Source organism: Halictus rubicundus, chromosome 3, assembly GCF_050948215.1.
Source record: "Halictus rubicundus isolate RS-2024b chromosome 3, iyHalRubi1_principal, whole genome shotgun sequence".
Classification (NCBI taxonomy): Eukaryota; Metazoa; Arthropoda; class Insecta; order Hymenoptera; family Halictidae; genus Halictus; species Halictus rubicundus.
In genome coordinates this window covers 18,066,531-18,078,605 of record NC_135151.1, presented here as the reverse complement: position 1 = coordinate 18,078,605, position 12,075 = coordinate 18,066,531, and the positions used below count along the sequence as shown (strand labels likewise).

General features: G+C 48.4%; 1 protein-coding gene across 1 annotated transcript in view; it reads left to right on the top strand.

Annotated features, from left to right (window-relative positions):
• Positions 1–2,763: 2,763 nt before the first annotated feature.
• Sdb (SAXO downstream of blistered) overlaps positions 2,764–12,075 on the top strand; it is a 49,537-nt gene continuing 40,225 nt past the window's right edge. The window contains exon 1 of the mRNA XM_076785801.1: positions 2,764–6,607. Within this exon, the coding sequence (XP_076641916.1) occupies positions 2,876–6,607 (3,732 nt within the window). The 5' untranslated portion in view covers positions 2,764–2,875. The remainder of the gene's footprint in view (positions 6,608–12,075) is intronic.

Genomic DNA, 12,075 nt, shown 5'->3' with positions numbered 1-12,075 from the left:
AGGTTTTTGATCTTCCGGACGAAAAACTCGAGATCCTAGGGTTCACAGTTTAGCTGTTGTTGCGTGGCAGTCGATTGCGATCTCGCATCCCGGAGAAAGTCGACTTAATATTATGCGCACCGTTGTTTGAACTGTGTAACACGGTGCTCGGAGAATACACGAGTTTCCTTCGGTAATTAGCCGGTACTTCGTAAGTGGAGTATCTCGCGATTACAGCTCGTACGTTCGAGACAATTTAACACGAGAGTAAACCTCCGTTTCTTGTTATGTTTTTTCATCCGCGAGTTCGTCGAATACTTTCAGTTTACGACTGGCACGATCAAGATTGCATTCTGATGAATAGATTCGTTTTCATAGCGATGCATCGAGCGTGCCAAAATTTCGTTACAGTTCCCAAAATGCGAGAGAACCGAACGGATTTTTAGGTTTCCGTATCATCTTTGGAGTTTCTCGGCGTCGTTCGTTTTACGCAAAGCAGAGGTCGATTTTATAATTACACACATAGCGAAGATATTGCCATAACGTCCCGTTCGTATGTTTACAAACAATGTAGTAGCGCCGGTCATCGGTGATCAAATATTTTCGGAGCATCATAGCGAACGCGAACGTTTGTAAGCATTTAAGCGCTTCGATGCTTTCTTAATAACATACGAGATATATGGAGATTATAATTAAGCCTTATCAGCGCAGCAACGTCTGGCGCGTTTGTTTCGTACTGATAAGTGATTACTTCGAACGAATTAAAATAACGATGTTTTTACGAGTATAATACATAAGCAACGTCGAGCGCATTAAAAAACGATAACGACGGTTCGACGACGCTTCCCAAAATGAAAAACAAAATTCGCTGACTGTTTCTGGGACATTGGACAGGGAGGTATAAATTGCAGAGTTTTCTCGAATCGATGGTGCTCTGATAAGCATAATTTAAAAGAGACGACTTCGAACGAATTATAATCCCACCGATATTTAGGGTGGTACACCTGATTTGGTAATAATAATTCTAATACGTCGGAAGTGATGTAAATTCCTCTCTCGTATATTTCTTATTTTCTAGTCCACTTACTCACCTCTGACGCAAGCGCATAAAATCGGCAGTATAGTAATTACCGGCTAATCTCGACCGAGTTTAAAAGAAAACGATAATAATTACGACGCTTCCCAAAATGAAAAACAAAATTCGCTGACTGTTTCTGGGACATTGGACACGGAGAGGTAAACTGCAGAGTTTCCTCGAAACGATGGTGCTCTGATAAGCATAATTTAAAAGAGACGACTTCGAACGAATTATAATCCCACCGATATTTACGGTGGTACACCTGATTTGGTAATAATAATTCTAATACGTCGGAAGTGATGTAAATTCCTCTCGTATATTTATTATTTTCTAGTCCACTTACTCACCTCTGACGCAAGCGCATAAAATCGGCAGTATAGTAATTACCGGCTAATCTCGACCGAGTTTAAAAGAAAACGATAATAACCACGACGCTTCCCGAAACGGAAAACAAAATTCGCCGACTGTTTCTGGGACATTGGACACACGGAGAGGTAAATCGCAGAGTTTCCTCGAAACGATGGTGCTCTGATAAGTAACATAATTTAAAAGAGACGGCTCCGAACGAATTACAATCCCACCCATACTTATATCGGGTGTACCCAAACTGCGGACCTGTAATCGAAATAAAAATTTGCCACCTGATTTCCTACTAATAATTCTAATACGTCGTGAGCGATGTAAATTCTTTTCATATATTCGTTATTTCCCAGTCCACTTACTCTGACGTGAAATCCGCAGCCTAATAATTACCCGGCTAATCTCGGACGAGTTAAAAAAAGAAAACGATAATAACCACGACGCCACCTGAAAGGGGAAAACAAAAATCGGCGACTATTTCGGGTAAATCGCAGGGTTCCCTCCTGAAGATCTCTGTCTGCCCACACTGGTGCACAATGAGACCCCGGGGTGGATCGTATGCGCGCTCTTCGGGGGGGAACGACGACAAGGGGGCCGCGGGCACGCGGTGTGTAACATCCCACGCCGAGCTGCCGCGCGACACGCGAGACAACACAGCGAAAGAGAGAAGGAGAGCGAGAGAGACAGAGAGAGAGAGAGAGAGAGAGAGAGAGAGAGAGAGAGAGAGAGAAGTAGAGGGAGGGAGGAGAGGCCGGTTAGGATCGGCGTTCTCCAGGCAAAAGAGCGCAGAGCCGTGTTCGCGTATACGCTGCGTGTTGGCAATGGTAGTGACGGAGAGGAAGAACGTGGAACGGTGGTGTGGTCACTAGGGCCAGCGAGCGATCGCCGATGCCACATCGACTCGCGGTACCGGACCGAGAGCATCGGTTCCAACGAAGCATCGACAACGACAACGACAACGACCAGTGTATAGTAAACGCGTCTATCTACCTTCTGCGACACGCGAGAATCCCGCGGCGAGTAACCAGGCTGACCGAGATCGACTGAGAGACACTGCGAAAGGACGAGACACCACCGTAGAGAAAGAGAGACGGTTAGCAAGAGACACAGAGGACGGGACACAGAAACGAATCGGCACAGGTACGGCAGAGTCGGTGCGAGCCGAGCTCTCTTCAGGGACGAAGGGGAACGAGTTTGCAAACGGGGCCGGTCACGGTGTAGCCTCAGTCTGGCCCGGGAGATTGCCGCGCGTCGTGCGAGACTGGTAAACATTCTCGCGGTACTTCGTCTCGTTCTCAGTTTTTCCATTCGTTCGGTTTCGTTCAGTTTTCCGTTAGTTCGGTTTCTCGTACACGGTTCGTTCCATTATCGCTTCTGTGCGTCGAATCGCGGGTTGTGTTGATTTCGTATGAGAGCTCGCGGCGAGCCTGTGAACGCGTCGCGACAAGCAACGTCGGCATGACCTTACACAAGAAAACCGGCACGAAGACCGGGACGAAGACGAGGAGCAAGCAAGGAGGCAAGGAGGTGGCCACGACAACATCGAGCTCGACGGACACCACGATGGAAACCGTCGAGGTGGTATCCTCGACGAGCGTCGTCGAGGAGGCGACGCAGATCGTCGAGAGCGAGTCCACCAGCAGCGTGACAGAGGTGACCAGCGCTAGCAGAGAGGTGATCATGGACTCGAAGGGCAACGTGATCAAGGTGATCGAGAGCCCGCCGCGTACGTTCGGCCAGAGCAAGAGCACTTACAAATCCGGAAAAAGTTCCGAGGACTTCATCGCCGCGGAACAGACCCAGATGTTGAGACAGGGGAAGAAGGTCGACAGTCCGAGGAACACGAAGGAGATAGCGATCCGCTCGGACCTGGCTTCCGGGGAGGCCAGCAGATTGTCGGAGTCGCAGAGCCGCAGCGAGTCTCGAGCGGAAACCGTGCAGAAGTCGATGTCCTCGACCACCGTGGTGGAGACGTCGTCCGTCGAGGACTATCGCGATCATCTTTCGCAGACAACGGTCTCGAACGGCGTGGCGAACGCCGCGGTCAAGGGGGATCGCAAGCCGCAGGTGCGAGCGTCGATCAAGTCCTACGAGAGCAGCTCGGCCAGCGAAGAGTTTCACGAGGAGAAGACCGAGGACGGACAGACCGTTTCGAGCACGACGAGGATCCGCGAGGCGGCTGAGAAATTCGACGACAATGGTACGGTGACCGGCTCCCAGAGCCGCAGCGTCGACACAGAGACAACCGGGATGGATCTGGCTAAGGGTGATATGAAATCGAAGAAGATCGCGGGTGAAAGCTCGAGGACTCCGGCGAAAGAGATCGCCGCGAGCCGCTGCAACAAACCGGGCCAATCGGCGTGGGACGGCACGTTCGTCAGCGAAAGTCCGTCGCCGACGAGGGACAGGGGCGTCGGGAGAAACGTCGCGACGCCCCCGGGTAACCGGGACAGCCTCGACAAGGCGAAAGTAGACCGGCTGGTTTCAAAAGCCGCCGCCCGAACGACCAGCGAGTCCAGCGTTGAAGTCTCCTCCGAGCAAGTGGTGCACGACCAGCGCGTGTCCTCCACGGTGGTCCGGGACTCGAGGATCGTCCTCGACGAGGCCAGAACAGCCTCGGACCGTCTAGCCAGCCAGGAGAAGACCCTGATCCGCGACTCCACCTCGAAGATCGCCGATTCCTCCGTCGAACAGACTGAGATGGAAACTCGACAGAAGGCTTCGACCAGGTACACCAGGCCGGGAGAGTCCTCCACGGTGATCCGGGACTCGAAGATCGTTCTCGACGAAGCCAGGACATCTTCGGATCGCACGAGCAGCCAGGAGAAGACCCTTATCCGCGACTCCACCTCGAAGATCGCGGACTCCTCCGTGGAACAGACTGAGATGGAGACTCGACAGAAGGCTTCGACCAGGTACACCAGGCCGGGAGACTCCTCCTGGGACGGGACTTTTGTCACTGAAAAGCCCCTGGAACCTAGGAAGAGAAACGTCTCGGATGCCAGCGTGTTCCAGCAGCCCGGTGGAGACAATGTCGTAGAGTCCACGCAGAGGTCGGACTTCAGAGAGAAGACTACCGACGGCTCCTACGAGAAGAAGTCTTCGAACATCGTTCACGTGGTCCAGGGAGGCACCGACTCCTCCAGGTTCATCTCCGAGGAGCGCAGAGACTTTACCGAGGAGTTCTATGTAGATGGGAAAGCGGTGAGCAAGGAGGATGCTCCGAGAGACAAATCCTCGCCGAGCAGCAGAGCGATTCGACCGGGGGACTCTGCTTGGAACGGTCAGTTCGTTCAGGAGAAACCTCGGGACGGTGCTAGGAAGTCGGATAAGACGGTTGTCAGGAAGAGCGACAAGAGATCGGACTCCGTGGACGTGCAGGACGTGACGGAGGAGCACGTGTCCAGCACGTCCGAGTCGATTTCGACGTCTTACGTGGTCGAGTACTCGAGCGACGAGAAGACGAAGAACGTCGAGAAGGTGACCTCGGTGTCCGAGACCATTGTCGAAGAGGATTCCGGGGACGGTGGTTCCCCGAGAAGACCGGGGAGCCCGGAGAAGGCGACCAGGCCGGATTCGACGACCAGGAGCTACAGACCCGGCCAGTCCACCTGGGACGGCAGCTTCGTGTACGAGAAGCCTCATGCTCCTGAGCGTCGCAGGAAGCCGGACATTCGTCGACCGACCGACTCCGTGATCATCCGGGATGTCTCGGAGGATCACACGATCAACGACGCCGAGATCTCGACCGCGTCCTACGTGGTCGAGCACTCCTCCAGCCAGCAGAGCTTCTCGGACAGCAGGGACATCAAGGACTCGAGCCTGTCCTCCGTGGAGGTCGTCTACGACGTGCATCCTGCGCGCCAGGACACCCCCAGCAGACCCGGAAGCCCCGAGAAAGGGAAGCCCAAAGACACCAGGACCAGCAAGCCTGGATCCTCTTCTTGGGACGGGACGTTCGTCCTGGAGAAGCAAACGGAGCCGAAGAGACCTCCCAGCAGGGAGTCCGTGATCAAACCGGTGGTGGAAGAGACTCCGAAGAAGCCCAGGAAGCACGTCAGCGATTCCACCTTGGACATCCGTGACACCCAGGTGTCCAGCACCTCGGAGGTCGTCAGCAACTCGGTCTCGATGGAGCAGTCGATACTGCGGGAGAGTTATTCGGATTCCAGCAACCTGGACTTCTCCGCCAGCTCCGTGGAGACTGTGATCGTTCGCAACGGTGTCCCGACGACCACGCGGAAGACCGTTACCATCGAAGAGCCGCATAAGATTCCTGACAAGCCTGTGGAGCCGAGCAGAGGCAAACCCGAAGACGCCAAGACGCCGGAGAAGCGTCCGAAGAGTCCCGAGAAGAGCGACCGGTCGGCGAGGCCCGCGAAACCTGGCGCCTCCACCTGGGACGGGTCCTTCGTGTACGAGTCGCCGGAGAAAGTTGACAAGAAGCTACCCATTGCCACCTCTACCCCGCAGAAGACACGGCCAGATGATGGAAAGGCTCCAGACGATAAGCAAGCTACTTATCTCACCGAGAAGTCGATCACCCTGTCGGACACCTCGAAGGACGTCCAGACGTCCGAGTTTGTCACTTCTACTACCCTCGAGAGGACACTCGTGTCCGACTCCGAGGTCGTGGACTCGAGCAAGGTCTCTTCGACGATTGTACTTGATGTAGAGGACAGAAGAGGCCCGAGAGAACCTGAGAAAAAGCCTCGAGAAGGGACGCCTGAATCGCCGGGTCGAAAACAACCCGAAGATCGGGGAAAATCGCCTGAAAAACGTCCCAAGAGTCCAGAGAAGGCGGACAGGACATCCAGGCCGACGAAACCTGGCGCCTCCACCTGGGACGGCTCGTTCGTGTACGAGAAGCCGCAGGATCAGAAAAAGAAGCCTTCCGATCGAGACAAGAAACCTGTCGATCTAGAAAAATCGCCGAAAGATTCAGCGAAAGACGCACCGAAAGATAAACCGAAGGACAAACCGGAAAAGGATGATACCACCCACGTGTCCGTCGTGAAACACGATGTGAACGATGTCAGGAACGTCAAGGACACGACGGACCTCGAAGTGATCCAGCAATCTTCCTACGTGATCGATCAGTCGTCCAGCTTCGCCTCGGTGCAGGACGTCCGCGACGTGCACGAGGAACGCGTCATCAGCGAATTCACGACGGACGTGCGCGAAGACGTGGTGAGTAACGACGAGTCATTATTGAATCTACTTATTTCATGGAGGAGGAAGTACAGTGAGTCGCCTTGTTCCTCGGAAGAGTCTCTCATACTCGTTGAATGCTCGCCTGTTCTCTTATCGAGACAAACATCGAGCCGAGAGGCCCCTCCGACCATTCAAGTCGGGATTTTCTGCTTGGTATACACGGTGCTGGTAATTTATGCAAATTAGGCGATTGGAGGGGACAAGACGAGTTGAAAAGGTGTATGACAATTTTTTAATCCGAGGCTTCGTTCTCGAGAAAATCGATTTTGAAGTGCGCGGGAAGGAGATACAGTCCGCCATGGTCAGACACTCTAGTATTTGAAAGTTGTTTCTCTGGAAAAGGCAACTGTTTAGGGATAAATTTGATTGTGCGTTTTTGCACTAGCTTGTTGCGAGAAAATTGTATTTTTTAATTAACCATCGATACTTAAGCTAATATTTATAAAGTTTATTTCGGATTGGTGGGACTTGCAAATAGCAGTTCAGTAATTTAAAGATTAAGTTTGTAGGAGTAGAATAGAATTATTTTATAGGAATCACGTGCATTCTTCATTCTGAGGCATGAGGTTCTTCTGATCATTTAAGTCGCGATTTTCTGCTTGGTATACACGGTGCTGGTAATTTATGCAAATTAGGCGATTGGAGGGGACAAGACGAGTCGAAAAGGTGTATGACAATTTTTTAATCCGAGGCTTCGTTCTCGAGAAAATCGATTTTGAAGTGCGCGGGAAGGAGATACAGTCCGCCATGGTCAGACACTCTAGTATTTGAAAGTTGTTTCTCTGGAAAAGGCAGCTGTTTAGGGATAAATTTTATTATGAATTTTTGCACTAGCTTGTACGGGTCAAGATGAGTTGAAAAGGTGTATAACAATTTTTGCACTCGAGGCTTTGTTCTAGAAAAAATCGATTTTGAAGTGCGCGGGAAGGAGATACAGTCCGCCATGGTCAGACACTCTAGTATTTGAAAGTTGCTTCTCTAGAAAAGGGAGCTGTTTAGGGATAAATTTGATTGTGCGTTTTTGCACTAGCTTGTTTCGTGAAATTCGTATTTTTTAATTAACCATCGATACTTAAGCTAATATTTATAATACGAGTTCGCTGATTCAAAGATTAAATTTGAAGGAGTAGAACAGAATTATTTTATAGAAATCACGTGCATTCTTAACTCTGTTATGGTGTCCTCGGGTCTCTCGCGACCCCAACAAAATTTCTGTATACACCAATTTTCGCTATCGCAGGTGTTTCGTACTTCAACAAATCTTAAGAAATTTCTACGGAATTTCGGTTCCTAGTCGGAGTTAACATGACACCACTAAAATATGTTTTCAACTATAGTACAGTAACACCCCAATTCAGTGAATCGAAGAGACTCGAGATTTTCGTTAAGATCTCTGCAATTTCTCGAAGCGAAGAATCTGCTCCAGATTCCGATAGAAAAAATGTCCATGTCATCTCTTCCGAGATATTTCCAAGATTTCTTCTGGAACACAGCACAGTGGCAGAGATTGTTTAACCGTTGATTGAAGTTCGGCGGTGGGCTTCGTCGGCATCTTTGAGCAAGGTCTCGCCGCGCCGGTTTCTCAATAAACGATCATCAGACTGTGGCGATTGATACAATCGAGTTAGCAGTGGCTCGGTGTCGACGTTCCGCAGGAAACAAGGTAAACACGAAGTCGAGAGTTGCACACCTCGCGCACCTCGCGGAAGAGGCTCGGTCGGTACTTTCACTTCCAAACCAGGCGAAGGTCGTAGGTTCTCGCTGCGTTATCCGCATTAAAAGTGCTGCTGACGTAACCGCGATCCAGGACGAACGAGGGAAAATATGGAGAACAAGAACCGGTGTTCCGGTGTTGCAGGGATCGATCCTGCATCCGTTCCCACAGGTCCCTGGACCGTGTTCGATCCGTGCACGTGCGATTGACGTCTCGAATCGAAAGTTCAAGGAAACCGATTCTCTCGCTGTGCTCACCGAGATGCAACTTCGACGAAAACCAAACGCATCGGCCTGTTGAATCGCGTCGTCGAATTCGCGACTTTGATGCTTACGAGCGGGCTGCGACGCGTGCAACTTTATGCAAATTCCGGTTTTCACAGGTCGCTTAATCCCTTCTGGAAAGCCTTGTGAATGGGCCGCGGGTTTTATGCGATTCATGCACTTATGACGAAAGCGAGTGGGTGGGAACGGTGAATACACGGGCACAGTTAAGAAGACTCGAAAGCTATGCGCTGAAGCAACTTCTTGTCGCCTCTTTTATCCAATTAAACAAAGGAGAAGGAAACACGAGACGGTAAAAAGTTGCTCGATGTTGTTTCAGTGTGGACTTTGCTTTACATGCGGATACTATGCAATTATGATAAAAATGAAAATAGCAGGAGGTTGAAGAGAATTTAACGGACTTGATTATATTGCACCCGGTTTATTAAAATTATTGAAGATAATTTTTATTTTGCACAAAGATCCGCAGTATAGTAACGAATTCAGAGTACAGAAGCTAATCGTGAGGGTTCAAGGGGTTAGTCGTATATGAAATATTATAAATAATGTGCGTTCACGTTAATTTAAGAACGTGATTATATTGCGCACAGTTTGATAAATTATTGAATATAATTTTTATTTTGCACAAAGGTCCGCAGTCTAGTTATAACGAATTCAGAGTACAATGCTAATTGTAAGGGTTCAAGGGGTTAGTCGTATATGAAATATTATAAATAATGTGCGTTCACATTAATTTAAGAACGTGATTATATTGCACACAGTTTGTTAAAATTATTGAAGATAATTTTTATTTCGCATGAAGGTCCGCAGTCTGGTTGTAACGAATTCAGAGTACAGAAGCTAATCGTGAGGGTTTAAGGGGTTAGTCGTATATGAAATATTATAAATAATGTGCGTTCACATTAATTGAAGAACGTGATTATATTGCACATAGTTTGATAAATTATTGAATATAATTTTTATTTTGCACAAAGGTCCGCAGTCTAGTTTTAACGAATTCAGAGTACAGAAGCTAATTTTAAGGGTTCAAGGGGTTAGTCGTATATGAAATATTATAAATAATGTGCGTTCACGTTAATTTAAGAACGTGATTATATTGCACACAGTTTGTCAAAATTATTGAAGATAATTTTTATTTTGCACAAAGATCCGCAGTATAGTAACGAATTCAGAGTACAGAAGCTAATCGTGAGGGTTCAAGGGGTTAGTCGTATATGAAATATTATAATTAATGTGCGTTCATGGGGCAGCGATGTGAGAGCGGTAACAGAAGGCCGTCCTCGTCCACGTCGAACCCAATGTCCGCAGTTTTCCTTAAAGTTTCGAACTGCAAGCCGTTTGTTTTCTCTCCGCGTCGCCGGAGTTTCTCTCGGACGACCTACTAATGTAAGACGGCCCCCGACGCGTTACAAAACGGAGGAAAAAAAAACTGTCGAGCCGGTGCTTCGTATTCGACTAATTATAACTTCGCGTCACGGGCCGTCTTTGCGATTGCGAAACACGTTTCGAACGCCGATAAATCCCGTCCGCGATCCAATTATCCCGAGAACGCGGTGCCCGCGGTTACTAACGTGTCGTTTTCTTTGCAAACGGGGGGACGCCAACGTAACAGTCTCTTCCTGATCGGGATACGTTCTCCATTTTATCCAAAACATATTCATTTTTTGCATTCAGAGACTGTTCAAATCGAGCATCGCACCTTCAAGTTCAAACGAAACTCGGATCACTCGAGATTTGTCCGATTTCTTTATCTAAACATGCATCGTAATTATTTCATCGTGGAACACTTTCTTTGCTGGTTCTGAAACGTGTTAGGAAAATTTAATGGATCTTTAATGGATGTGTTAATGTCGTTAAGAAGAGCAACTGCGTATCAAGATCGAGCGATTTAATACTCATTAATTGGGATCTTTCTGTCAGGATTTTCGGAACGCAATTTTACTATGCACCAATTTGGAGCGAGATACGTTTGTCAGAATTTATTGAATTGACACGTCGACAGCCGAGCAAGCGTCCCCTGAGAATTTAACAAAATAAAAGTAATTTCAATGTCAGTGAATTAAAATTGCAGAGTTAAAGTTTGTCACGAAATTTTTGAAGGCAGACGAATGATTATGTCACCGAGGTGACAGTCCATGTGTTAACCCTTTGCCCTCGAGTGGCAACTCCCAGGCGGCACTAAAAATGACTAATATTCCAAATATTTTTAAAATTATTACACTTGCTCGTATATTATTGAGCATTTGAATATCGTACGAGTAAATTGCGCCGGTTTCGTATGCATGAGTATGAAAAAAAACTCCTCGGAAATATTCTGATCGGAAGAAATGTTTGGTCACAAAATCGAGCGCGAAGTGTTAATTAATGTATTTTCGCTCGACGAGATTTCGCGGAGAAAGTCATTGATCGTTTCCCCCACTGGCACTTGCTCCGAGGCTTTGTTGTCTAGTGTTCGAATAAAGTCACGGTCGTGGACTCGTTTAGGTCAACGCGACTTCCTGTTGGCTCTCCTATGCCACGGTACATAAATATCTCTCTGTTTACGAGGATTGTTACAACGTTTCGGTCGCGTAATGATTCCCTTGGTCGATCGCGTGCGCGTATCGTACACAGAAACGCGATGCTTAGACACCGATGATTTCGGATCGGAGCGAGTAGTCATTAACGGGCGGCCGTATGGGGATAATAAGGGTCGCGACGAGAGATGGGCGCGAGTATCTCTTTTCTGTGGCAATTCGCGCGAATCAACGAGCTCCTCCGACTGGTCGTGTGCCGTGTGCACGCAACAGCAATCACCTGCAATCGACTTCAATCGAGAGTACGTAAAGCGACAACAATTGCGCTGAGCGCTGCCAAGTTCGGCAGTGATCTCATCGTGCTACCCCTGCCACGAGCCGAACGTGTCTACAGTGTGTGTGTGTGTTTCACAACTCGAACTGGATCATTCTCCACGGAACTGTCGTAGGTCAAGGAAAAGTATTCCCGCAAAAATTACGTGGCATCGCGCGGCATTTTAGTCGCAGTCCATTATTTTTTACTCTAGGTTTCAGTATTTTACTCTTGGTTTCGGAGGTATGATCTGTTTCTTCGGAAATTTTAAATGCTATTGGTTGCCTGAAAAGCGATTAAAATTGGGTACTCAGTTCGAAGAAAACGTTACTGTAAAAAGTAAAAGCATCGAAGGTTACAACTGTACAATAAAAAAAAAGGTGCATTATGATCTTAACACGTGGAATGCCACGTCGATGGGCAACACTTTGACTAAGTCTAATGAAATAATGTTTATTGCGGTACAGTCGAGTAAATTGGATTTGGGTACGCAGGGTGTAGAATTAAATTAGATTAATTTTTGTTTTTGATTTTGTGGGAGATTTTGTGACCCGGCAGTCAACCTGTTAATATCCCCTGGCGATTATGCTTCGATTTTTCTGCGACTGCACTATCGA